General features: G+C 49.4%; 1 protein-coding gene across 1 annotated transcript in view; it reads left to right on the forward strand.

The window, feature by feature from the left end:
• Positions 1 to 27,598, forward strand: part of LOC119971465 — a 258,981-nt gene that overhangs the window by 1,076 nt on the left and 230,307 nt on the right. Inside the window, exons 3-4 of the mRNA XM_038807034.1 lie at positions 14,564 to 14,665; positions 19,646 to 19,708. Of these exons, the coding sequence (XP_038662962.1) occupies positions 14,564 to 14,665; positions 19,646 to 19,708 (165 nt within the window). The remainder of the gene's footprint in view (positions 1 to 14,563; positions 14,666 to 19,645; positions 19,709 to 27,598) is intronic.

Genomic DNA, 27,598 nt, shown 5'->3' on the forward strand with positions numbered 1-27,598 from the left:
GTGCGTCACGATTACGCCATCTCGGAGGGGGCGGAGCATGGCTGACCTGCGTCAAACTGGCGCCGGCCCCGATTTCCGCGTCGGAGCCCATTCTCCACCCGATTTGGGCATCAGGCTACGGAGAATTCCACCCAATATATCTGAAATTCCCACATTCATCACATCATATTCAATGGCGCAGCAGGCTTGCAGGCCGAATGGCCTACTCCTGCTCCTATTTCATATGCCACTATGTCTGTTCATACCCCACTTTGCTCTAGGTCTGTATGAGCACAAAAACAACCATGAAAACAGAAGAGTTAATAGTAACAATATTTTTAAAAGAATGTATCATTATTCAAGTATGGAAAGAGATTATGGATAGGTTTATTGAAACTGGTTTCCATAGCATCTCCAGGCAAGTTACCTCTTCCTGGTATTATTTTCATAAAAGTGTTCCGTACATACTCCAAGGCCTTGACATTGTTCCCAGAGTGGACTCTTGATTTGGACACAATATTCCAGCTGAGAACTTACTTCTGAGGGATTTTTGAGGAGGAAATATAACGTGGCACAATGACAGCTGGAATAAAAACAAAGTAACACCACAGTTATTGCTGCAAAGATTCCCTTCCCCCCTGCAAAAAATATACTTTATTCATAAAATTTGTGAAAATACACTCCAAATTGAATATTACATAGAACAGCATTTGTTCCCCATCCCTAATTGCCCTTGAACTGAATGTTTTGCTCGGCCATTTTGAGGGCAGTTAATAGCCAATCACATTGATGTGGACTGGAGTCACATGTAGGCCAGACCAGGTAAGGATGGCAGATTTCCTTCACTAAAGGACATTAGTGAACAATTGATAGTTTCATGGTCACCATTACTGAGACTCACTTTATATTCCAGATTTATTAAGAAAAGTTAGATCCCACCAGCTGCTGTCAGGGGATTTGAATCCATGTCCCCTGAGCTTCTGGATTACTAGTCCAGTGATATTACCACTAGCCCACTGTCTTCCTTTATACTGCAAATTGCCAGACCTACTTTTCTGTAGTGAGTTTGAGTAATTAATGGGCAAATGCAGAAACTTCATGATCCTGGTGGGGTGATTAGACACGAGCTGCTGTTTTCACAAGGCTCACAGTGGAGCAGAACAACGCATCCAGCAAACGTGTGGTGATCAGCAATTTACGAGGTAAAGCGACCACCCCCCAGGTTGCTGGCTGACTTACACACTGCAGAGCTGCGTGCACTGTTCAGACCCTGTTATTTCTGTTCCATTTCTGAGCCAGAAATGATCAGGGCTCACATGGGATCTGCAGCCAATTTTCCTATCAGGAGTGCTCAAACCCCAATGTTCCGGATTGGAAAATTCATCCAAACGTGTAAGATAATGATTATACCCTGATAGGTTACCCTGAATGCCACCACGTTTTGCTGTTAAGGAGCAAATAAAACATTAGATCATGAATTAGGGGCTGGTTTAGCACAGGGCTAAATAGCTAGCTTTTAAGGCAGGCCAGCAGCGCGGTTCAATTCTCGTACCAGCCTCCCCGAACAGGTGCCGGAATGTGCCGACTAGGGGCTTTTCACAGTAACATCATTTGAAGCCTACTTGTGACAATAAGTGATTTTCATTTCATTTCAAGCTGGAATTACAGTGCTGGGTGTTTTAGCTGCTCGGTGTCTTATGACCATTCTTGCATTCATTCTCTCTAATTAATGAACTAACCCAGTGAGCTGTTCATTGTGACCAGGAGGAGGAAACCAACATGTCGAGACTTGCCTGCTAACATGTCTCACACACTGAGCTCAAATCTTTTTTTAATGTATTTTGTTCCAAACTTATTCAAACAGTTACAAAATATGAACAATCTGGGAAACATGCTTCCCATCACAGAATTCTACAGTTTGTACAGATTTTTCCCCACACCCCCTCGCCCCCCTGTGGTGACATGCATTTGAGCTATATCATAGTTGGAAGGTGTGCGACCTGCAACCAGCAGGTGGCGGTACAGACACAGCATGCGGTCTTTAGACCAAGATCATGTGATCTGTGGCTCCGATATTAAGGGAGACACATCCGGCCATGTTGGGAAGAAGCTTGAGAGGGTAATAAGACATAAATGTGAATGGCCAGTGCTAGGTGCAAGTTCCAGAGGAGTAGTTAGCACATTCCATGATAACATGCTCTGTATCAGGTTGCTATCTTACCACATGAGATTCAATAAAGTATTCTGGTTTGGACAAGAAGCAGTGAACATAGAACATACAGTGCAGAAGGAGGCCATTTGGCCCATTGAGTCTGCACTGACCCACTTAAGCCCCCACTTCCACCATATCCCTGTAACCCCTCCTAACCCTTTTGGTCACTAAGGGCAATTTACCATGGCCAATCCATTGTGGGAGGAAACTGGAGCACCCAGAGGAAACCCATGCAGACACGGGGAGAACGTGCAGACTCTGCACAGACAGTGACCCAGCGGGGAATTGAACCTGGGACCTCGGCGCTGTGAAGCCACAGTGCTATCCACTTGTGCTACCGTGCTGCCCAAGTTTGGTGGATTCTTTCGCAAAGTCCAAAGGACCAAACACCATCCCCCCTCCTTCCACCTCCCCCTGCGATGAACAGCTCCTCAAACATGGCCATCAAGAGCCCCCACCTTGCCTCAAAGCCCTCCACTGAATCCCTCCGTTCATATTTAATCTTTTCCAAACTGAGAAAGTCATATAAGCCTCCTAGCCAGGCCGCCACCCCAGGCAGCATTGCCGAATGCCATTCCATCAAGATCCTTCACCAGGCAACCAGAGAAGAGAAGGCCACGACATCGGCCTTCCTCCTTTCCGTCAGCTCCAACTTCTCTGATATCCCAAATATTGCCACCATAGGGTCCGGCCCGACCTGTTCCCCCACAATCTTTGTTAGTGTCGTGAACACACCCGCCCAGTATCTCTCAAGCTTCTTACAACCCCAGAACACATGTGCGTGGTTTTCTGGTCCCCACCAACACTTCTCGCACTTGCCTGCACTCCCTGGAAGAACCCACTCTTTCTCATCCGAGTCATATGCACCCTATGTACCACCTTGAACTGTATCAGCCTCATTCTTGCGCATGAGGAAGTCGCATTTACCATGCGCAGTGCCTCACTCCACACTCCCCAGTTTATCTCCCCTCCCAGCTTCCCCTCCCACTTCTCCTTACTCTTCACCACCTGCTCACCCCCCTATTCTCCCGGCCATCCATATATGTCTGCGATTCTGCCCTCCCCTTCCACGTCCGGGAGCAGCAGCTGCTCCAGTAGGGCATATTTCGACACCTTGGAGAACTCTTTCCAGACCTTCCGTGCAAAGTCCCTTTCCTATAAATGTCTAAACTCGCTCCCTCTCTGGAGCTCTACTCTCTATATCAGGGGTGGGCAAACTACGGCCCGACAAAGGTTTTTATGCGGCCCGCCAATGAGGTGCCCGGAATCATAACCGGCATTTTTGAAAAGCCGCCGGGGAAAAGCCGCTGAAGTAAATGCGCTTATTGAATAAGCGCATTTACGCTTATTGAATAAGCGCTTATTGAATAAGCGCATCGTAACCGGCAAAAATGCCGGTTACGATTCCGGGCACCTCATTGGCGGGCCGCATAAAAACGCGCGTAGTCGGGTGGATGAGTGGGGCTGTCTCATTGGTCGGCTTAGTTGGGTGTGCGACCAATAGGAGTCCAGGTTACAAACAATAAGCCTTTGTAACCTGGACTCCTATTGGTCGCACACCCAACTAAACCGACCAATAAGGCAGCCCCACTCATCCACCCCATTACGCGCGTTTTATCGTTGACTCGACCAGGCTGTGCTTCTGTCAGTGTTAAGGATCAGCACAAGCAACTTGACACCTGATTTCTACAAACTGGTAAATGACTGCAGTCAGATGCATCATTCTCATTGACATTGTTCTGTTACTTACTGAGTTACTTTGTTTTTCAAATAAATGTGCTTTTTTTTCTTTAAAGACCTTTTATTTTGGCTATTTAAAATATTAATTATTTTACTTAATATACTATGCGGCCCTTTAAAATTGTGAATTTCTGAATGTGGCCCTTGCACGGAAAAGTTTGCCCACCCCTGCTCTATATCTTTTTCTCTATACTGGCAAGACTCTCTGCCAGGTACAGATCCCTCACCAGCCCCGCTTCTCTGCACTTCCTATACATACACCTTTCCCGCTTTGGCTCACATTTGTTGTTTTTGCACAAAGGCATTAACACCGACATCCCCTCTAACCTAAAATGACTCCTCAGCTCGTTCCACACCTTCACTGTGGATTGCACAATTGGGCTCTCCGTATATCTCCTTGGTGCCAGTGGTTACGCTGCTGTCACCATAGCCCAGGCTGGACCCACTACAGATTCTTCCGCCATCCTAACCCATTCTACCCGCTATCCTTCTCACCACCTCCTCACCTTCTCCACGTTCGCCGTCCAATAATAATGTAACATGTTTGGCAACGCAAATCCCTCCTTCTGCCTCTGCCTTTGTAATAGGACCCTCTTTTGACTTCCGGTGGTGGCCATGGAGTAAACGGTCGCACATTCAGCAGCTCTCGCCCTCAGTGTTTTTTTTAATGGTGTTTAAGCCAGATTTTTCTCTAAATTTCTCAACATATGTTGATTGAAGGGAGAGGAAGAGGAGGTGACCCTCAATTTACGGAATTGTGTCCAAATATGAGTCGAAAAAGGAGAAACAAAAAGATGAGTGAAAGCAAGAATCAGAGGTCATCGAGCTCAAAGGTAACAAGACAAAGCTCGTCCACGCCAGCTCACTGGTCGATGGAGCAATGGGTTGAGTACCTGGATGAGAAGTTCACCCGGCATCGTAAGGAATATACGGAAAATGTAACCAGATGATAGCCTCGATTAAGGAGGTGGTTGACCGGGTGCAGGAGGAAATGATGACCCAGGGACAGGAGATTGTAAAGTTGCAGGAGCTGGCGACTGAACGAGAGGAGGAGTCCACTGCAATGGCTTTGGAAATCAGCATACTACAGGACAGCCAGAAACGGCTGCTGGAGAAGGTAGAAGACTTGTAGAACCGGTCTCGCAGGCAAAATATCCGAATTGTCGGGCTGCCAGAGGGAAAGGAGAGATCATATGTGGGAGCTTATGTGGGGAAGATGTTGCAGGAGATGGTCGGGGCTGATGTGTTTAAAAAGTCACTGGCTGTGGACCGGGCGCATGGGGTGCTCCTACGTAATCCCTAGGGTCGTGAGCCCCCAAGGGCCATGGTGGTGAGGCTACATCAATTCGTCGACAAGGAGCGCATCATGAAGTGGTCCAGGCAGACGATCCGGATGTACCAAGACTGGGGACCAGAACTCGCAAAGAGGAGAGCAAGTTTCAACAAAGTTAAGGCGGCCCTGTTTGAGAGAGACATTAAATTCGGACTGTTATACTCTTTGGGTGACCTACGAGAGCCGTGAGCTGTACTTTAATTCTCCGGAAGAGGTGGCTACTTTTATGAAAGACAATAATCTGGCTGAAGGACTTTTAAATTCTAACTGTGGTGGGCTGAGTTTGGGGGAAGGGACAGGTTGGCTGGGAGGTGAGAAAAATGGTTCTGTGTTTTGCTTTGTCTTGTTTAAAATTTCAGTCTTTTAATTCTGTGAGTTAAGTTGCGATGTTCGGGAAGAAAAGGGTTTTGGTGTTTTATTTTTTTAAATTATTTTTTTCTCTTTTCGTCTCTCTCGTCTAGTGTAATTTGATTTTGATTTATTGCTTTATGTACTGGATCACAGAGGAAAGAACTCTAAAGTTGCGACGGGGTGTATTATTTTCTGTAAGAAAGATGGTTGATTCAGCTACTTGAAGCTTCTTCTATTGTGTTTGATTCTCTTTGAAGGTGATGGAACTGATAAGAATTGGTCAAAGGGGGAGGGATAGGATCTGGCAATCTGGTTTAACGGCTTTTAAACTCAAACTGTGGTGGGCTGAGTTTGGGGGAAGGGACAGGGTGGTGGGGAGGTGAGCAAAATGGTTCTATGTTTTGCTTTGTCTTGTTTACAATTTTGGTCTTTTAATTCTGTGAGTTAAGTTGCGATGTTCGGGAAGAAAAGGGTTTTGGTGTTTTAATTTTTTTTTCTTTCTTTTCTCTTTCTTGTGTAATTTGATTTTGATTTATTGCTTTATGTACTGGATTACAGAGGGAAGAACTTTTAAGATGCGATGGGGTGTTTTAGTTTCTGTAAGAAAGATGGTTGATTCTTGCATGCATAATTTTGCTGAAGCTCCTCGAAGCTTCTTCTTTTGTGTTTGATTCTGTTTGAAGGTGATGGGACTGATAAGAATTGGTTAAAGGGGGAGGGATAGAATCTGCCAATCTGGTTTAATGCCTTTTAAGCTCAAACTGTGATGGTCTGAGTTTTGGGGAAGGGACGGGTGGCAGGGAGGTGAGAAAAATGGTTCTGTGTTCTTTCTGCCTTGTTTAAAATTTCAATCCTTTTAATTCTGTGAGTTAAATTGCGATGTTCGGGAAGAAAGGTTTTTTTTATGTCTTCCTCTTCTTTTTGTGTAATTTGATTTAGATTTATTGTTTTAAGTTGCGGCGGGGTATTTTCCTTTCTGTTAGAAAGATGGTTAATTCTTGCAGGCATAATTTTGCTGAAGCTGCTTGAAGCTTCTTCCATTGTGTTTGATTCTGTTTGAAGGTGAGGGGACTGATAAGAATCGGTGAACGGGTGAGGGGTTTGCCTCGTTGCCTGCGCGTTGGGGGATGGTTTGTTTGCTTTTTGGGTTGCTTGATTTTTGGGATTGTTGTTCCTGTGTTGAGTGCTTGTGTTATTGCTAGGTGTGATAGAATCTGGCAGTCGGCAGGTGTTTTGACGCCAGAGGGTGGGAGATGCTGAGCTAGCTGGACAGCTGGTTCACGGGAGCAAAGTGGGGGGAGAGCTGAGGAAAGACAAAGTGGGGAGGGGGGGGAGGGCGGGAAGGGGGGGGGCTACTGCTGATGGGTAAGGGACAGTTAGGAAACTGGCAACAGAGATCAGATGGTGGTCGCCGCCGAGGGGCGGATCAAGTGAGGTGCGGAACACGGGCTAGGAGCTGGCTGAGGAAAGGTCATGGTTGACCAACAGGGGAGGGGGGGCAAAAGTCCCCCAACCCCCCCCGACCATTCTGGTTACATGGAATGTTCGTGTATTGAACGGGCCGGTTAAGAGAGCTTGTGTGTTTGCACACCTGAGACAGTTAAAAGCAGACATGGCTATGTTACAGGAGACACACCTGAAGCTGAGAGACCAAATTAGATTAAAGAAGGGATGGGTCGGGCAAGTGTTTCATTCAGGACTGGACTTTAAAACAAGGGGGGGTGGCTATCCTGATTAATAAAAGGGTGACATTCTAGGTGGGGAGGATAGAGGCAGACCCAGGAGGCAGATTGATCATGGTTAGCGGGAAGCTAGAGGGAATGGCAGTGGTGCTGGTGAATATAAATGCCCCAAACTGGGATGATGTTGCGTTTATCAGGAAGGTGCTGGGGAAGATCCCAGACCTTGACTCGCACTGCCTGGTAATGGGGGGGTGACTGGGGGTCCTGGACCCGAGGTTGGATCAGTCGAGTGCTAGGTCGGGGAAGCTATCAGCAATGGCAAAGGAACTGCGGGGGTTCATGGAGCGCATGGGAGGGATGAATCCATGGAGATTTGAGAGACCAAGAAGCAGGGAATATTCATTCTACTTCCATGTACATAAGGCGCAATCCAGGATAGATTTATTTGTGCTAGATAAAACACTGTTAGCAGGGGTTGAGGACACTGAGTACTCAGCAATTGTGATTTCAGATCATGCACCACACTGGATAGATCTACAGGCAGACACGGGAATGTCCCAGCATCCACAGTGAAAATGAAATGAAAAATGAAATGAAAATCGCTTATTGTCACGAGTAGGCTTCAATGAAGTTACTGTGAAAAGCCCCTAGTCGCCACATTCCGGCACCTGTCCGGGGAGGCTGGTACGGGAAGTGGAGACTAGATACAGGGCTGTTAGCGGATGAGGAGATCTATGAGTGAGTGAGGGAGGCCATTCGGGGGTAGATAAAGATCAATGACATGGGAGAGACTGCAGCTGGGGTGGTCTGGGAGGCACTGAAAGCGGTTATTAGAGCGGAATGTATTTCGATTCGAGCCCACAGGGATAAAACTGAGCAATGGGAGTTGGACAGGTTGGTAAGTAAAATCTTACAGGTGGACAGGAGATATTCGGAGTCTCCAAATGAGGAGCTCCTGAAGGAGCGTCAAGACTTCAAATGGAGGCGGAGGTTTAGCTGAGGAGGGTAAAAGGGGTAATATATGAGCATGGGGAGAAAGCTAGCAGGATGCTGGCACATCAGCTGAGGAAACAGGAGGCGGCGAGAGAAATAGGGAAAATAAAGGATTTTGGGGGGAAGATGGTGACGGACCCGGGGGCGGTGAATGAAGTGTTCCGGGAATTTTATAGCCAGCTATACGAGTCAGAACACCTGGTTCGGGAGGAGAGCATGAATCAAGTCCTGGAGATTACCGAAACTATGGAGGTATTTAGAGAATTTGGCGATTTTCAGGCTGTAAGTTAAATATGGGAAAGAGCGAGGTGTTCGTGATTCAGACACGGGGGCAGGAAAGGAGACTGAAGGAGCTACCTTTTAAAGTGGTTGGGAAGAGTGTTAGGTATCTGGAGATACAAGTCGCCAAGGATTGGGGCAGCTTCACAAGTTACATTTGGGCAAAGCAGTGGATCAAATGAGAAGGGATTTCCATAGATGGGACATGCTCCCACTGACGCTGGCGGGGAGGGTTCAGACGGTGAAGATGATGGTCCTTCCGAGACTGCTTTTCTTTTTTCACTGTCTCACGATTTTTGTCTCAAAGACTTTTTTCAGAAGTATGAATTGGCGATATCGAGGTTTATATGGACGGGTAAAACCCCGGGAGTAAGGACACTCCTGGAACGGACCCGCGGAGAAGGGAATTTGTCTCTCCCGATCTTTATTAACTATTACTCGGCTGTCAACATATCGATGGTCAGGAAGTGGGTAGTGGGGGAGGGGTCGGTCTGGGAGCGGATGGAGGCACCATCCTTCAAAGGTACGAGTTTGGAGGCTTTACTGACCACGCCCCTGCCAGTCTTTCCGGCTCGGTACTCCACAAGCCCTGTGGTAGTGGTAGCCCTGAGAGTGTGGGGGCAATGGAGGCAGCATACGAGACTGGAGGGGGCGTCAATGTGGTCACTGATCTGTGACAATCACCGGTTTGACCCGGGGGGCTGGATGGGGGCTTTAAGGTATGGCAGCAGGCAGGGATTGAGAGGTTTGGGGATCTATTCATCCAGACGGGCTTTCCGACCTTGGAGACATCAAAGGAGGAGATTGATTTGCCGGGTGGGAACGGGTTTTGGTATCTTCAAGTGCGGGTCTTTGTACGGAGGCAGGTCCCAAGCTTTCCTCGCCTTCCCCTGAGGGGACTACAGGATAAAGTCTGTCAAAAACGGGTTGGAGGTGGGAAGGTTTCGGACATATACAGGGAATTGTCAGAGTGGGAAGGGGCCCCTATCGGAGAGGTGAAGAGGAAGTGGGAAGAGGAGCTATGAGGGGAACTGGAAACCGGACTGTGGGAAAAAGCCTTGAAAAGGGTGAATGCATCCTCGTCCAGTGCTAGACTTACCTTGATTCAGTTCAAGGTAGTCCACAGGGCCCACATGACGGTAGCTCGGATGAGTAGGTTCTTCGAGGAGGTGAAGGACAGGTGTCGGCGGTGTGGGGGTAGCCCGGCCAACCAGGTTCATACGTTTTGGGCATGTCCGAAACTGAGGGAATTCTGGCAGGGATTTTCAGATGTTATGTCAGAAGTCCTGGAAGGTGGGGTAACTCCGAGCCCAGAATTGGCAATATTTGGGGTGTCAGATGATCCGGGGCAAAGGGGTTGAGGGAGGCCGATGTCCTGACCTTCTCCTCCCTGGTGGCACGGAGTCAGCTCTTGCTGAGATGGAGGGACTCGGAGCCCCCGAAGTCAGGATATGGTAGGGTTTCTCAGTCTGGAGAACATCAAGTTCGCTCTAAGAGGATAAATACAGGGATTCGCCCGGAGTTGGCAGCCGTTCATCAATTTCTTTAACAAAAACTGAATGTCAGCAGTAAGGGGGAAAGGGAAAAAGGGGGGGGGGGGGTGCAAAATAGGAGGCATGGTAATTTAAATAAGGACAGAAAATTTAGTATATGGGTAATTGGGATAGGGCAGGCCAAGTGGGTATGTGGTTTATTGTTTGTTGTTATTTTAGGGGGTATTTTGTGCGTCGACCCGCACGGTTGTTCTAGAAATGTCAATACGTTAAATTGTGAAAATTACAAATGCTTCAATAAAATATTTTCTAACAAAAAAAAACAGGATCCTCTTTATGCTTTGCATCTTTCCCACCCACACGAACTCTTAAATAATCATATCCAGTTTCTGGAAAAAGGCCTTTGGTACAAAAATCAGGAGCGTCTAGAATATGAATGGGAACCTCAGCAGGACATTCATCTTCACCACTTGGACCCTCCCTGCCAGAGTCAGATGCAGCGTATCCCATTTCTTCAAATCTTCCTTAACGTCCTCCACCAGCTTTGTTAAATTCCATTTATGCAACATTGCCCACTATCCCATTACCTGGATCCCCAGGTATCTGAACCTGTCTCTGCCTACCTTGAATGGCAGCCCCCCTAGGCTGGCTCTCCAACCCAATTCATTTACTGGGAACACCCCACCTTTCCCGATGTTTGATTTATATCCCGAGAACGCCCCAAACATCCCCAACAAGCCCATAATCCTCCCATGCTCTCCAGCGGGTCTGACACGTACAGTAACAGGTCGTCCACATATAACGACACCTGATGCTCCCTACTTCCCCTTGTAATCCCTTGCCACACTTGAGGGCCATTGCTAGGAGCTCTACTGCTAGCACGAACAGCGGCAGCGACAGCGGACAGTCCTGCCTTGTTCTCCTGTGTAGCCCGAAACTTTGTGAGCTCATATTGTTAGTCCATATGCTTGCCACCGGTGCCACATATAACAGATGCACCCACGCCACAAACCTCGTCCCAAACCCTTACCAAGACCTCGAACAGGTACCGCCACTCCACCCAGTTTAATGCCTTCTCCACAGGCCATGGACACCATTACCTCTGGTACCCTCGCTCTCGACAGGGTCATAATCATATTTAACAGTCGCCTTATATTACTGGAGAGCTACCTCCCCGTTATGAAACCTGTTTGGTCTCGCAACCACCCTCGGGACACAATCTTCCATCCGCCCTGCCACCAACTTAGCTAACACTTTTACATCCATACTTAACAGTGAAATGGGCCTGTACGACCTATATTCTAACGGAGGCGGGGTCTACTTGCCTCTCGACCAATTTGTGAGTAGTCACATGACTAATCCCAGCCAATCAGACGAGAGGCACATGACCAGCCAGAGCCAATGGGAAACCAATGCTCTGCACCAATGGCAGTGCTCCCACTCATATCACCACAGTAGGAAAGAGGTGAGGACCTTAAATTGGCTGGCACTGAAGCAAGCAATGTATACTAGATGACATTCAACAAAAATGCATCTCCCCGGGGCCACCATTCTTTCAACTCTCCTTCTCTTGTGACTTTCCTCTCCTGTCTTCTCACCTGAAGGCATCAAATCCTTGCTGGAGAATTGCTATAGGCAGCAGTTATCTCCATTGTCCATGGTGCCAGTATGGATTCATGCTCCTTGTCCAGAAGGGACTGGGACTTCCATACACCTGACAAACCAACTCCACACCTCTTCCGCATTTTCCGCCCAAGAATAATAGAATTAATTTGGGAGGCCCAGCCCTCCCCGCCTGCCGCCCTCTCTGCTGGACCACCTTCTTAACCCTGGCTACCTTCCACCCTCCAAAACCCAAAATAAATTAAGTGTTCGACTTGTCCACATGCTTAAAGAATGCCTTTGGCAAAAAGACCGGCAGGCACTGAAACAAGCACAAAAATCATGGCAGCACATTCACTTTAATCGCCTAGACCTGATCTCCAGTGACACGGGGAGGTTGGCCCACCTTGTCAAGTCTGTTTACACACTCCCCACCAAACTAGTAAAATTGTACCTAGGGAGGCCCCAAATCCCATGCCACCTGGACCCCCAAGTACCTGAAGTGGGGTGCTGCCCTGCGAATTGGCAGCATCCCACTGCTGCCCCCACGCCCGGTCAGGACACCACAAATTATTCACTCTTCACCAGGTTCAATTTATAACCTGAAAAAGACCCAAATCTTGGGAGAAGTCCCATTACCTCACCGATGTACTCGGCTCTGATTTATGTAGCAATAAATTGTCCGCATACAGAAATACCCTGGGCGGGGTTCTCCGTGGCCTGACGCTGAAATTGTGTTCGTCGATCGGGCGGAGAACAGGCTCCGAAGCTGAAATCCAGGCTGGCGCCTATTTGACGGCGGTCAGCCCTGCTCCGTCTACTCTGAAATGGCATCCTCATGACATGCACCGCGTGCAGTCGCAATGCCGTTAGCGCCTGACCGGCCGGCCCACCCACGATGCTCCGCCCCCGATGGGCTGAGTTCCTGATGGCGCAGGACACATGTGGGCCCACAAATCATGAACCCGGCATACCGGTTGCGGATTATGTCCAACGTCACCATATTCGGCTGGGATCCGTGCCACTGGCCGGGGAGGGGGGGGGGGGGGGGGGGGGGGGGGGGGGGGGGGGGGGGGGGGGGCAATCTCGAGCCTCTCAAGAACCACCATCAAGTGCCCCCATTCTACCCGATCTAACGCCTTTTCTGCATCCAGCGCAACAACCACCTCTGTCTCCTTTCCCTCAGCCGGTGTCATGATTACATTTAGTAACCTCCTGATAGTCGAAAATAGCTGCCGTCCTTTCATGAACCCTGGACCTGGCCTGCCCCGTCCTTTGTTACAATCGAACCCCTCCTCCCTCCCAGAATCCCCTATCCACTTCCATTTGAAAAAACCTCTCCCAGTATCGATCCCCTTCCCCACTTTTCACACCTCCTGGACCCATCAAAACCTGATCGGCCTGCCTCCAATGGCTGCAGTCCCTCTCCCCACCATGCTCCCATTCACTAGCCAGCTTGAGCTTGCTAATATGGAGGCCCCCGCCCAGGCACCACTCCCCACCAATCCCCTTCCCCCTACCCGATCCCAGGAAAACAAAGAAATCCCCTTCAAACAAACAAACCCAATGCAAACACACAAATCCCAGAAAACCATCATTGCAAAAAAGCCCAACTCCTATCTTACCCAAAGTGGCAGCTTCACACCATTTAACACAAATAACAACATGAAAAAAAATAGAACCATATATAATCTTCCACCCCCTATCCTCAGTCGAAGACCAATCCTCACTTCTTCCCGTCCTTCTACCTTCACAAAAACCTCCGCCACTTCCACTGTGTCAAAGTAAAAGTCTTTGGAGTTCTGGGTCACCCTCAACTTAGCTGGATACACTACGCCAAAACGCACCCTGCTGTTATACAGTGTGGTCTTCACTTGGCCGAAGGCCGTCCGCCTCCTCACCAACTCCATGGTTAAGCCCTGGTATATACATATACCAGCCCCAGCCCGCTGCACCTCCCGCTTCTGCTTCGCCCAACTCAGGACCTTCTCCTTCACATGGTACCTGTGAAAACAAATAATCACCGCTCTTGGCAGCTCATTTGCCTTCGGTATAGACCTCAACGACCAATAAGCCCGATCAAGTTCATACCGGGAGGGAACTTCCCCCTCCTCCAACAGCTCTGCCAACATCTTGGCAAAGTACTCAGTCGGCCACGGGCCCTCCACCCCTTCGGGCAGGCTCACAATTCTCTGATTTTACCGTCTAGATCTATTTTCCAGATCTTTCACCTTCGGTTCCAGACATTTGTTGGTCTCCACCACCCTCTGCAGCTCCTCACCCAGAGGTGAGCTGATCACTGTGTTGTGACATGACCTCCTCCACCCCCTTCAGTTTCTCACCCTGCTCCCACACCTCGGCCGATGTTCTCGACGCCGCCGCCTTTACTGGAGCAATCGCCTCTTCCACCAGCACTTTAATGCCGCCATCATCTCCTTCCTCATCACCTCCATGTGCTTAGCAAACTGCTTTTCAAACTCCACAACCATCACGTCGGTCATCCTTTCTGCCATGAACAGTGCGGCCAGACCCATGACCCAGCCTTCACCATCTTACCAGTTGCCGAGCTGACCCTTTTGCTTGCCGGTGAACCTTCACTCGCCCCGTTCTTCACGGCGGCTTTCTTTTGGTTTTTGGACATCCCCCTCCTTCCTTATGTCTTCCTGCACCTAGTCATTGAAAAATTGCCCCTGAGACCGGGCATTAAATTCTAAAACAATCAAGCCTCGGGCAGGAACCATCGAATGTGCGATCTCTCCCTACATGCCGCCATCGGACGTCCCCCGCTGATCTGGTTTTGGACACGCTCGAGTTTCTGGTACCCTCATAAATTATAAATTGCCATGAAATTAATCAGTTCCCCAAGTCATAAAACATTGTGTAAAACTTTGTCTTTCAGGAAGGCTCTCCCGCGAGATTTACTCACATTTCTGCTGTGCCACCACTTTTTCGTAGGCGAAGCCTTGAACGAGCAAAAACTTCTGTGGAATATCAACGTTATGTGAGTGTTACATTCCTGGGTTTAAGTAATATATGTTGTTATTAACTGTGGATGATGTTGAAGAACACTCGAGTCATCGAAGTAAACAAAGAATTTATTAAGTAATGATAAAACTAACAAATGAGTTTGACACTCTGCTGAACTAACTCCAGCAATAAAGTAAGGATAGATAACTTTACAAACTGTATCTAAGCTACACGTGGTGTCTAGGCTGTGATCTTACTCTGCTACTATCTGATAACTCCTGCATGGAAAAAGAGCTAGAGCTTCTGGGAGCTCAGTTATATAGTGAGTTTTGTAATGCCCTCTAGTGGTAATGTTCCAGCCAGGTGTTGTGATTTACCCTTTTGTTACATGTCTGTCTACGTATCATTAAAGTGAGTACTAAATGTACAGCTCAATTTTAACTATGGCCATGTTCAGGACTTTTGGGGGAAAGGGTGGAGCAGGCAGGATGAATGTGTTTCAAAATAAGTGGTCACCAGTTTAAAACAGAGATAAGGAGAAATTATTTTCTCCCAGAGAGTTGCTCAAAAGGAGGTGGAAGCAGAATTGTTGATTACTTTTAAGGCAGAGCTAGATAGATCCTTGATTAATAAAGGGGTGAAAGGTTATCAGGGGTTGGCATAAGTGTGGTGTTGAGGTTACAATCAGATCAGCCGTGATCTTATTGAATGGCGGAGCCGGCTCGACGGGCTGAATGGCCTACTCCTATTTTGTATGTTTCTAAAATATCCTGGAAATGACCAACGTTAACCAGTTCATTATTTCTGGCTACAAGATAAATTCACAAGCTATTTAAAAGGAAACAGAAAACAAAAACAATGTTCAATATGGGATTAAACTAAATCCTAATTCCATGTAGATATGCGCGCACAGCTAAGGTATCTTACATTTCTTACTCTTTCTGTGCTTCTTTCATTGTCCTGTAGATGACTCCTTTCCCTCGCTGTGCATGTTTTATGCACACACCTTCATTGATTTCCTGAATCTGCACCTTTTGCGTTTTGTACAGTCTGTGGCTCCTTGGAGATTGGGATTTGAACTGGGCGTGGGTGGGGGAGGCTCTTCCTGAAAATACTTTCACATGCAGAGGTGAAAGTGGAGCTTCCGAGTAACAGTGATGCCTATCTGTGTGCCATTGAGAAATGCACTGGTGATGAAAGCATTAAACAGGGACATCCATCTCACTGGCTGTAAAACGGTTGGATCTGAAACTTAGGCAGTGAGGAAGCAGCAAGTGAATCTTGCTGATGGGCTAAGGAAACTGTCCCCACTCTAGCCCTAACAACAGCCCCACGACAGGCACTACAGCATTGCCAGCATTCCGCTCCCTGGCTATACTCCAGGCGGACAGTTCCATTTTTCAGCTGAAGATTGGTTACTGACTAACTAGGGGAAAGTCCAGGCCATTTAAGAATATTTTTATTACTAGCCCTTCTTGCTGAATTTGGGTACAATTACAAAGCAAGTGGTTCAACCACTGACTGGTACAGTTTAATTTCACAGTTCATCTTGGTGTGCTGCTGTAACTGATTTGTGCCACTGGATGGCGTCCGGAGGCTTGGTAGAGCGAAGGAGTCTTGCAGCATCTGTGTGACTACCACAGGTCACAGGGAGCAGGCAATGCACAAATAGATTGTGGGGGCAATTCTCCAGTCCCACTCGCTCCAGCGCAAATTGCATAATGGTCGGAGACATTCGTGAGAGGGCCATAACGTGATTTGCGTCAGGAGAACTCAATTTGAGATTCACCCTGCATCTGGTCGGTGACATATTCTGGTTCAAACCCAGCGAGGGCGTGAACCAGATTACCATATTTAAATCTTCATTAACATATTCAGAGCCAGCCATAAACCAAATTCACCGGACCCCTTCAAATCTCCCCCTTCTGAGTCAAGAATCTACCCAGCTCTGCCTGAAAAATATTCAAAGATTCTGCTTTTGAGGAAGAGAATTCCAAAGACTCACAAATTCTCCTCAGCTCTGGCCTAAATGGGCAGCCCTTTATTTTGAAAGAGTGACCCCTGTTACTAGATTCTCCCACAAGAGGAAACATCCTGTCCACATCGACCCTATTAAGACTCCTCAGGTTCTCATACGTTTCAATCAAATTGCCTCAGATTAGGTTCTGTGCTCAGGTCTCTGGAGTGGACCTGACACCCAGTGACACATTGAGGCTTGGCTGACTCCATGATTTGGAAAATACATCATAAATTGAAACAAGAACAGCAAGTTCCAGGTAAAATCTATTGCGGATAGATTGTCATGTTTGACTGTCTCAAAGCATCAGAACTCAATACAAATGATGATGAGAAAAGATCAAGTGAAACAAAATACTTGCTGAATTAACATTCTACTTTATAACCCTAGAATGGAATACTATTTTAATATCTCATATCTACTAACAAAATGAACTGTACTAATGTGTCCTTATTTGCTGTTATCTCTGAATCAATGCTTGCCATCAAGTTGAGTACAGAGTATACTAGTTCGTTGAAGCCGCAGTTCCATCAGTTCCAGCTGGATATCTTCAGGGATTTGTTCTTCCACATACTGTTGAAAGGAGAGGCAAATAGTTCAACATTGTACTGCTTAACATAGGAAATAGGATGAAGAGCAGGCCATTCCGCTCCCCGAGCCTGCTCTGCTATTCAACTAGATCATGTCTGACCTTTTACTCAATGCCATTTTGCCGGACTACCTCCATATCTCTTGGTATCTCTAATGCCTTGCAATCTATTGGGAAGGCACAGTGGCACGGTGGTTAGCACTGCTGCATCATAGCTCCAAGGACCTGGGTTCGATTCTGACCTTGGGTGACTGTGCGGAGTCTGCACGTTCTCCCCGTGTCTGCGTGGGTTTCCCCTGGGTGCTCCGGTTTCCTCCCACAGTCTAAAGATGTTCAGGTTAGGTAGATTGGCCATGATAAAAATTGTTCAAAGGTTAGGTGGGGTTGCAGGTTGGAGTGTGCCTGGTTAGGGTGCTCTTTCAGAGTCAATGGGCCGAATGGCCTCCTTCTGCACTGTAGGGATTCTATGATTCTATTGATCTCGGTCTTGAACATACTCAATGACTGAAGCTCTCTGGGGTAGAGACTTCCAAGATTCACCGTTCTCTGACTGAAGAAATTCCTCCTTAGATGGCCTGCCCCTTATCCTGGCTTCACAGGAGTGACTGTGTCCCCTGGCTAGGGGGAAGGAACAATGTGTGTGGAACTAACTGAATAACTCCACCAAAGAACTGGCCCAGACCTGATGGGCCGAATGACCTTCATCTGTGTTCTGTCATTGGGTGATTCAATGCTCGCGGACAGTTCAAAGCCTGTTACGTGATTGCCAAGTTCTGTGGCCCTTTGGCCATGCAGTTTGAGATTTAACTCATTAGCTGTTCAGGATGGGAAAGCATAAATGTTAAGCCACAATTCCACTGCAAGATGGTGAGGCGTTACTTTATGGATTTTTAAATATTAAGTTTATTCTTCAACTGTAGAAAAATTCCCCGAGCTGAATCAGAGCCTGATCCCATGATGAATCATTCCACTTCGATATGTTGCGTCAATCCCCCACATTCAGTTCGGATTATTTTTAACCGTGCTTTGTAACTTTGTCAAGTGAGAAAGAGGGATATTGTTGGGAATCACAGTGGGCCGCATTTAGCTTCAAACACCTGACTTTGCAGGCAAAATTATTCTTATTGCTTGATATTTTTGGAAAACCTGCTGTGGTGAGTCTCGACTTTGAGGTGTGCTGCAGGCGATCCTCTCCTGGTTGTTCTTACAAAGTGTCAGCAGCAGCAACAACACTTTGCATTCATATAGCACCTCTAATGTAGTAAAACCTTCCCAAGCGCTTCACAGGAGTGACTATCAAAGAAAATCTGATACTGAGCAGCATAAAGAGATATTGGGGCAGATGACCAAAAGCTTGCTCAAAGAAGTAGGTTTTAAGGAGGATCTAAAAGGCAGAGAGGTTTGGGGGTGAATCTCTTATGTGACTCGGTGCCAAATTTTGCTTTATTGCAATCCCATGAAGAACCTGGAATTTTTACTGTACTGTAGAAGATTTTAGTTTAGACGGGCAGCATGATCGGTGCAGGGTTGGAGGGCTGAAGGGCCTGTTCCTGTGCTGTACTTTTCTTTCTTCTTTTTGATAAAGATGCTGTATAGATAAAGATTTTTGTTGTTTCAATGGCCCAAACCCTTTGCCCCTCTAGTTTCTAGTCATCGCCATTAAGAACATATTCTGATTTCTTGGATCCAAAATGGATGACCTCGCCAGGGGCAGCATGGTAGCACAGTGGTTAGCACAGTTGTTTCACAGCGCCAGGGACCTGGGCTCGATTCCCGGCTTGGGTCACTGTCTGTGCGGAGTCTGCATGTTCTCCCTGTGTCTGCGTTGGTTTCCTCCGGGTGTTCCGGTTTCCTCCCACAGTCCAAAGATGTGCAGGTTAGGTGGATTGGCCATGCTAAATTGTCTTTAGTGTCCAAAAAGATTAGGTGGGGTTACTGGGTTACGGGGATGGGGTGGGCGTAAGTGGAGTGCCCTTTCCAAGGGCTGGTGCAGACCCAATGGGCCAAATGGCCTCCTTCTGCACTGTGAATTCTTTGATTCACTTCCTCAATTTGAACTCCCATTTTCAACAGTTTTGCGCATTCTCTTAATCCGCCTCTGGACCTTTGTAGTTCCCTCGTACCAACTGCTCCATCTCAGCTTGCGGCAACTGCAAACCTGGGTATACGACGCTCGGCACCTGCACCCAAGTCATTGATCTATATGGTGAAAACCTAAGGTCCCAGTACAAGTCCCAGTGGCACAACTAATCAGGCATGCATTTCCTTTCCCCTTACCCTCTCTCTCCTAGTGCCACAAGAGGGAAGCCAAATGTTATTTATCGCTTTGGAACAGTCATGGACTAGTTCATCTTTGAACCACTGCATTCTTATTGTTTTATTCTTGTGTTTTGCCCATTTTCTCCCAGAAAAAAATTGAGATGCTGCGACTCATTGAATCCAGACCCGGTTTCAAAGGTGCCGTTGTCAAGGTAAGATTTCTTTGTTATTCTCATCTCGCTGTACCTGTTAATTAACTTCGATTAAACAGCAACTTTCCACAAAATAAAATTTTTTTATTTAAAAAAAAATGTATTCAGGGGTCTGTGTGTGTCGCTGGCTGGGTCAGCGTTTATTGCCCATCCCTAATTGCCCTTGAGAAGGTGGTGGCCAGCTGCCTTCCTGAACCACCGCAGCCTCTGAGATACAGGCACAACCACAGTGCTAAAGTCTGAAACTTGCAGCCAATGTTTACCACTCCTAATTTCTGTTGCTACCAGGTGTGACCTTCCCTTCCAGTGCACTGGCCTCTTGTGCTCTGATCTTTTGTAGCCTTTGCCCGATGTGGCTCAAATCAATCCTGAATAGAACAGCAACTGAACCTCTGTCCTTATCTCTTCCATCATACTGAGCACCACAGTACCAGCTCTCCCCCATCATAGCTGTTAAAGGCCAGAGGCGAGATTCTCCGCAAATGCGGGATCTACCGGCTTCCCTCGATTCACCGGCCTCTCCACGGAGGCTGCAGCCGGGCGCTGATCAGTATTTGTCCACAAGAAGATGGACCAGGCGGAACGGCACCCTGTGGGTCTCTCGGGACAATGGAGGCCCCTTGGTGGCCAGCGATAATGCAGCATGGACCCCAGACCCTCCCCCTGGAATGCAGGGATCTTGGAACTGCTCAGCTGGCACCTTGGCACTTCCACCCGGATGCCGCCCGGGTGTCGCTGCTAAGCTGACAGGAGCACTGCCCAGGTGCCAGGGTGGCAGTGCGAGGGTGCTAGCGTGGCACTGCCAAGGGTCAGGGCTTGAGGGGGGGCAATGCCCATGAAATGAGGGCGGAGGGGAGATTTGAAGGGTGGGCGTTTGCAGGGCAGGTAAGTAGTGTCCTTTGGGAGGTTGGGGATGACAGGTGGGGGTCATGGAAGGGGATGTAGTAAGGGGACTTGGTGGACCCCCAGGGACCCCATGGTGGGGTATCCGCACTTGAGGGAGGGGGGTAATGCTCATTTGTTGGGGGGTGACAGGGGTGACATTCCCCATGGGTGGGGGAGGGGGGCGGGGCACAAGCTCATTTAGAGATTGGGCCACCCTTTCAAAATGACCGCCCAATCTCTGAGTTCAGCTCCCCAGTGCTGAAAAAAATTCTAAGGGTGGGATTCTTCAGCCACATCCACCCGGCGACCAGAAATTCCCACCCGAGGTCAATGGACCTTTACATGGTCCGCATCCCGTCCATCGCGATCTTGCAGCGGACGGATCCGAAGAATCCAGCTCTAACTGTAGGCCAGATCGGTGAGCAATTCCACAGGGCTCAAAAAAGTGACTGTGGGCGGATACACCGGCCGTGTTGCGCTCTCTGTCGAGCGGGGTGCGTGCAGTGAACACCAGGAGAAGCCTCTCGCGGTCTCCCTGGCAGTCTTCATGACTCGCACGATCTGCCAGGTCCCGTGAAGCGTCTGAGTCAGAAAAACGACTACAAGGGGCGTGACCGAATGGCTTGTGCCGAAGTCGTTAAAACCAACTTTGGCGAACTTACCTGGGCATCCATCAGCCTCATGGGATCCATCCCAGCGAGGCCGCAGCCAGGCGCTGTTCAACTCTGCTCCACACAAATGTGGACCAGGCAGAATGGCATCCAGCGGGTCTCATGGGCCCTGGGTGGTCAGGGATAATGCAGGATGGTCCCATGACCCTACTCCTTGAATGCGGGCACCTTGGCACTGCCAGGCTGGCACATTGGCACTGCCATGGTGCCCTGATCCACTGACAAGCCAGCAGGAGCACTACCTGTGCCAGGGTGGCTGTGCAAGAGTGCCCATTTGCCATGGTGGCACTGCCAAAGGCCAGGAGCCGAGGGGCTCATGCCCTTGAAAGGTGGGTGGAGGGGTGGTTTGAAGAGTGGGGGTGTGCAGGGCAGGTAAGTAGGGGTCTCTGGGTGGTTGGGGGGTGATGGGTGGGGATCCTGGAAGGGGAGGAGCGTGTAAGTGGGCATGGGAGGGGGGCCCAGGGGCCATAGTGGGGTGTCCTCAGTTTGGGGGTGTGGGGTAGTGCTCATGAGTGTGGAGGGGTGACATTGCCAATGGGTGGGGGGGGGGGGGGGGGGGGGGGGGGGGGGGGACGATCAGGACATCCTGTGAAATGGCGGCCCGTCTCTGAGTTCAACTCCCCAGGCTAAAAATAATTCAGTGTGGGCTAAACCGGTGAGAAACTCCCCAGGGCCCAAAAGAGGTGACTAAGTCTCATTGAATAGCAATGAGGATTGGCAACAGAGGCTGGCGGGAAACTCCCTGAAAACCTATCACAAATTAACTTAGAAATTGTTCATTGAATCCCACCCCAAATCACAAATGTTGCTGTTGTGGTTTCACTTCCTGCATCTCGGCAGACTTTTACCTTTCTCAAAGGAGGAATTTTCTCGGAACAGCTCACTAGTCTGTTGCCAGACCTAGACTAAAAGGTGGATTTACAGTTCGTGAGACCCCATTCTCTCCTTCATTTCTGGGGCCTTCACCCCCCCCCCCCCCCCCCCCCCCCCCCCCCCCCCCCCCCCCCCCCCTCACCCCGTCCCATAATATATACCAATATATCATGGTGCAGACACACACTGATGGAGACACACAGGGACCAATCAACATGTATAAACACCGCAGCCAATCACCAGTTAGAATACACACACTATAAAGGCAGAGGGCACCACGGTTCCCACTCATTCTGGGTGCTGCCTCTCAGTGTAACAGGAACTTATTCAGCCCAGCACAGACTCACAACACGTGCTGAGAGAATCAACTGGTTCGGACAAGGCTTAGGTCTCTAGTTCAAGTTAGCATTATTTAGACTCACAGTCCTCTTGTGTTAGTTAGTTAAAAGTAGTTAATAAAATTGAGTTGAACCTTCATCAGTGTTAGATGCGTCTGTTCATCACTCAAGCCTACACTAGTCAACACATCATGATACCAGGAGTTGAGGAATGCTCGCAGTTCTGAGTCCTACCCTTCAGTGATCTGCCTTCCACCAGTCTCCAGCCATCCTACAGAATGGACTCTGTTCGCCCGCCACCGCCTCTCCGCATTGCAAGGAATCTGGGCTTGAACTGGAAACTTTTCAAACAGCGCTTCCAGCTGTACCTCGAAGCCAGGGACCTGGAAGCTGCCTCGTACACACGGAAGATTGCTCTCTTCCTCTTCACAGCCGGTGACCACGCTCTGCACATTTACAACTCGCTCACCTTCGATGAGGGGGAGGACAAATCGAAGTTCAAGACAATAATTCTGAAGTTCGACAGCCACTGCGCGGTCAAGGTCAACGAGAGCTTCGAGCGATACATGTTTCAGCAGCGAATTCAGGGTAAGGACAAGCCTTTCCAGTCCTTCATTACCCACCTCCGTGTCCTTGCGCAGTCCTGCAACTACGGGTCCACCTCTGACTCCATGCTCCATGACCAGATTGTTTTTGGTGTTCAATCTAAGCCCCTGTGCCAGCAGCTACTAAAAGTAAAGCAGCTCATTCTCTCCACGACCATTGAGACCTGTGTGCTTCATAAGCACGCCTCCACGTGCTGCTCCTGCATCCAGGCTGCTGTAACGGTGCAGCAAGCCCCTTACGAGGCAGAACGGGTCCAAATCATAAAATCTCTTCAGGCTCTGGACCTGAACGATGGCGGCCATTTCGCGCATTTTCACGGAGTCCCGCACCCACACGCAGTGAGCGTGCTGACATCACAGACCACTTCGCGCACACTACGCTGGATCGCCCCGCGCATGCGCGGTGGCACGACGAATGCCCTGACGCTCCGGCGTGCGGCAACTGCAGCTCCGCCCACTTAAAGCGGCAATGTCCCGCAAAGTCCCGACGCTGCCTGCAGTGTGGCAAACGAGGCCACTACGCTGCAATGTGCAGATCTTCCATGCCTGCTGCTTTTCGAAGGTCCACCCAGCCCCACAGAGACGTCAGGGCCATCCAGCCTGCAATTAATGAACCTACTCTACACCTTGATTCCGACTATGCCTGCAATGACCCACAGGTCCCGTTCCATATCGGCGTCGTTATTACTAACAGGATGTCCCCCGACCATGGCACTGAACCTGTCCACGTCCACAGCGTCAGCCGGGATGATGAGTGGTGTGCCACCCTTACGGTCAACCGGTCCCCTGTCATGTTCCGCCTAGACACTGGCACTTCTGCCAATCTCATCGCGTCGTCTGATTTCCGCAAGCTCTGCATACAGCCTGCTGTCCTGCCATCCGCGTGTAAATTGATAGCCTACAATGGCAATGCCATCGCCGCCAGCATCTCCTGCCGCCTTGAGGTGGCACATTGTGCTCACACAGTCATTCTCCCATTCGAGATTGTTGCTGCCTCAAAACCCTCTTTACTTGGTGCATGCAAGCTGCTCCACTTAGTGCAGAGAGTACACTCTCTCTCTTCAAGCGATATACCTGCATCATACAAGAATACCATGATGTTTTCGAAGGCATGGGCACGCTCCCTTCTAAATACAAAATCTTACTCAAGCCCAACGCCACGCCTGTCGTTCACCACCTCGCAGAGTCCCAGCACCAACCAAGGAGTCATCTCTAGGGTCACGGAACCCACAGACTGGGTAAGCTCCATGGTCTGCGTCAAGAAGCCGCCCGGCGAGCTGCGGATCTGTATTGATCCTAAAGATCTGAATCAGAATATCATGCGGGAGCACTACCCGATTCCGAAACGTGAGGAGCGCACGTCCGAGATGGCCCACGCCAAACTATTCTCCAAACTGGATGCCTCGAAGGGTTTCTGGCAGATCCAACTAGATGAGTCAAGCAGGAAGCTGTGTACTTTCAACACACCCTTTGGCAGGTTCTGCTACAACCGGATGCCATTCGGCATCATCTCTGCGTCCGAAGTTTTCCACCGGATCATGGAGCAGATGATGGACGGGATCGACGGCGTCCAGGTATATGTCGACGACATTATTATCTTGTCAACCACCCCGCAGGAACACATTGCCCGCCTTCAGCGTGTTTTCAGGTGCATCCACGAACACGGCCTCCGCCTCAATAGGGCCAAATGCTCCTTCGGCCAGTCAAGTATTAAGTTTTTGGGGGAATCACATCTCCCACCAGGGGGTGCGTCCGGACGAGGACAAGATTGCAGCAATCACGTCCATGAAGACGCCCGAGGACAAGAAAGCGGCCCTCCGGTTCCTGGGCATGGTGAATTTCCTCGGGAAGTTCATCCTGAATCTTGCCTCACACACCACGGCCCTCAGAGACCTGATTCGCAAAACCACAGATTCCCGATGGCTCCCTGCTCACGAGCGTGAATGGCAGGAGTTGAAGGCCAAGCTTTCCACGGCCCCAGTGTTGGCCTTTTTCGACCCGACCAAAGAGACCAAAATCTCTACTGATGCCAGTCAGTCGGGGATTGGTGCCGTGCTCCTGCAACGTGACGAGGCCTCGTCATGGGCCCCCGTTGCGTATGCGTCGTGGGCGATGACTCCCACAGAGCAGCGCTATGCGCAGATCGAGAAAGAGTGTCTCGGCCTTCTCACTGGAGTCGTGAAGTTCCACGACTACGTCTATGGACTTCCGCAGTTTATGGTGGAAACAGACCATCGCCCCCTTGTAAATATCATCAAAAAGGACTTGAATGACATGACGCCTCGCCTCCAGCGTATCCTACTCAAGCTGCGCAGGTATGACTTTCAACTGATCTATACCCCTGGCAAGGACCTCGCCGTTGCTGATGCTCTCTCAAGGTCGATCACAACACCATGTGATCATGACGGCTTCATTTGCCAAATAGATGCTCACGTCCAATTTGCAGCCTCCCATTTGCCAGCTACGGATGCACGACTGATGCAAATTCGCCGCGAGACAGCGGCTGATCCACTTCTGCAGCAGGTGATGCGCCTCATGTTGGACGGGTGGCTCAAAGGCCAATGCCCGCAATTTTACAACGTCCGCGATGACCTGCCGGTTGTCGACGGGGTGCTCCTGAAATTGGATCGCATCGTTGTCCCACAAAGCATGCGCCAGCTAGTGTTGGAGCAACTCCATGAAGGACACTTAGGCATCGAGAAGTGCCGCCGCAGGGCCAGAGAAGCCGTCTACTGGCCGGGCATAAATGATGACATTGCCAATGTGGTGATCAACTGCTCTACCTGCCAGCGTTTTCAGCCCGCCCAACCATGGGAGACCCTGATGCCCCATGAGCTCGTCACATCGCCTTGGACCAAAGTGGGCATCGACTTGTTCCATGCACTGGACAGGGATTATGTTATCATCATCGACTATTTCTCTAATTACCCGGAGGTCATTAGGCTGCACAACCTCACATCCTCAGCTGTGATCAGGGCTTGTAAGGAGACATTTGCCCGACATGGCATTCCGCTGACGGTCATGTCAGCCAATGGCCCCTGTTTTGCGAGCCAGGAATGGGCCGGCTTCGCCCGACACTATAATTTCCAGCACGTTACGTCCAGTCCCCTATACCCTCAATCCAATGGGAAGGCGGAAAAGGGGGTCCACATGTAAAGCGGCTCCTCAGCAAGGCCGCCGACGCCGGCTCAGATTTCCATCTTGCTCTGCTGGCCTATCGCTCCGCCCCGCTCTCCACCGGCCTGTCGCCTGCTCAGCTGCTAATGAACCGCACCCTCAGAACGACGGTGCCATCAATTCTTACTCCCAACCTCGATTATGTCCCCGTGCTCCACCGCATGCACATGTCTCAACTGCAGCACAAAACTTCCTATGACTCACGGGCTGCTGACCTTCCCGACATCCATCCATGCGACAAGGTTCGCATCCACCTACTGGATGCGCCTGCTGTCGTTCTAAAGCATGTGGCCACCCGCTCCTTCCTGGTCCGCTTACCGGATGGGTCCATTCGGCGCCGCAACAGGCGTGCTCTTCGCCTGGTTCCAGAGTCGTCACGGATCCTCCGACCAGCTCTTCTACTGATCCCGCCGTGGACTGTGTGGCGCTTCCGGTCAGTCTGCCTACCCCTGACAGTGCTGCTGCCCTCTCGGCTCCTGAGGCGCCAGCCATTGCCCCACCCTTGAGGCGGTCAACCAGAGTTCGTCGCCCACCTCAAAGACTGAACTTATGAACTCTGTACACATGTGGACTCTCTGAAATGTTTTTTTCACTATATCCTTTATTGTTGCATTCGTTATCCAGTGATTTGTAAATAGATTTATTGGTTGTTCCAGTTCATGGTAGTCATCTGCACCAGGCACCTCCCTCTGTAAATAGTCTTGTTCCCTGTATATAGCCTTGTACATATGTCTTCACACCTCACACGTAGCTAGGTACATTCTCCGCACACCCACACTATTTATTGGCACATGCCTAGATCAACATTTTTTTATAAGAGGGGGGATGTCATAATATATACCATATATCATGATGCAGACACACACTGATGGACACACACAGGGACCAATCAACATGTACAAACACCGCAGCCAATCACCAGTCAGAATACACACACTATAAAGGCAGAGGGCACCCCGGTTCCCGCCCATTCTGGGTGCTGCCTTTGAGTGTAACAGGAACTTATTCAGCCCAGCACAGACTCACAACACGTGCTGAGAGAATCAACTGGTTCGGACAAGGCTTAGGTCTCTAGTTAAAGTTATCATTATTTAGACCCACAGTCCTCGTGTGTTAATAAAATTGAGTTGAACCTTCATCAGTGTTGGAAGTGTCTGTTCATCTCTCAAGCCTACACTAGCCAACACATCCGTCCCCTCACAATCTAGCCCCACTCCTCACACTCTCTCATTTGTACAATCCCCCTCACTCGCCTGGGGTCTTCAAGACAGCTGCCTGCCTCACTCATCATCTCCTCATGGCTGAGGCTTGATTCGGGATGTCACGCGCGGTACCTCGCAC

Source organism: Scyliorhinus canicula, chromosome 1 (assembly GCF_902713615.1).
Source record: "Scyliorhinus canicula chromosome 1, sScyCan1.1, whole genome shotgun sequence".
Taxonomy (NCBI): domain Eukaryota; kingdom Metazoa; phylum Chordata; class Chondrichthyes; order Carcharhiniformes; family Scyliorhinidae; genus Scyliorhinus; species Scyliorhinus canicula.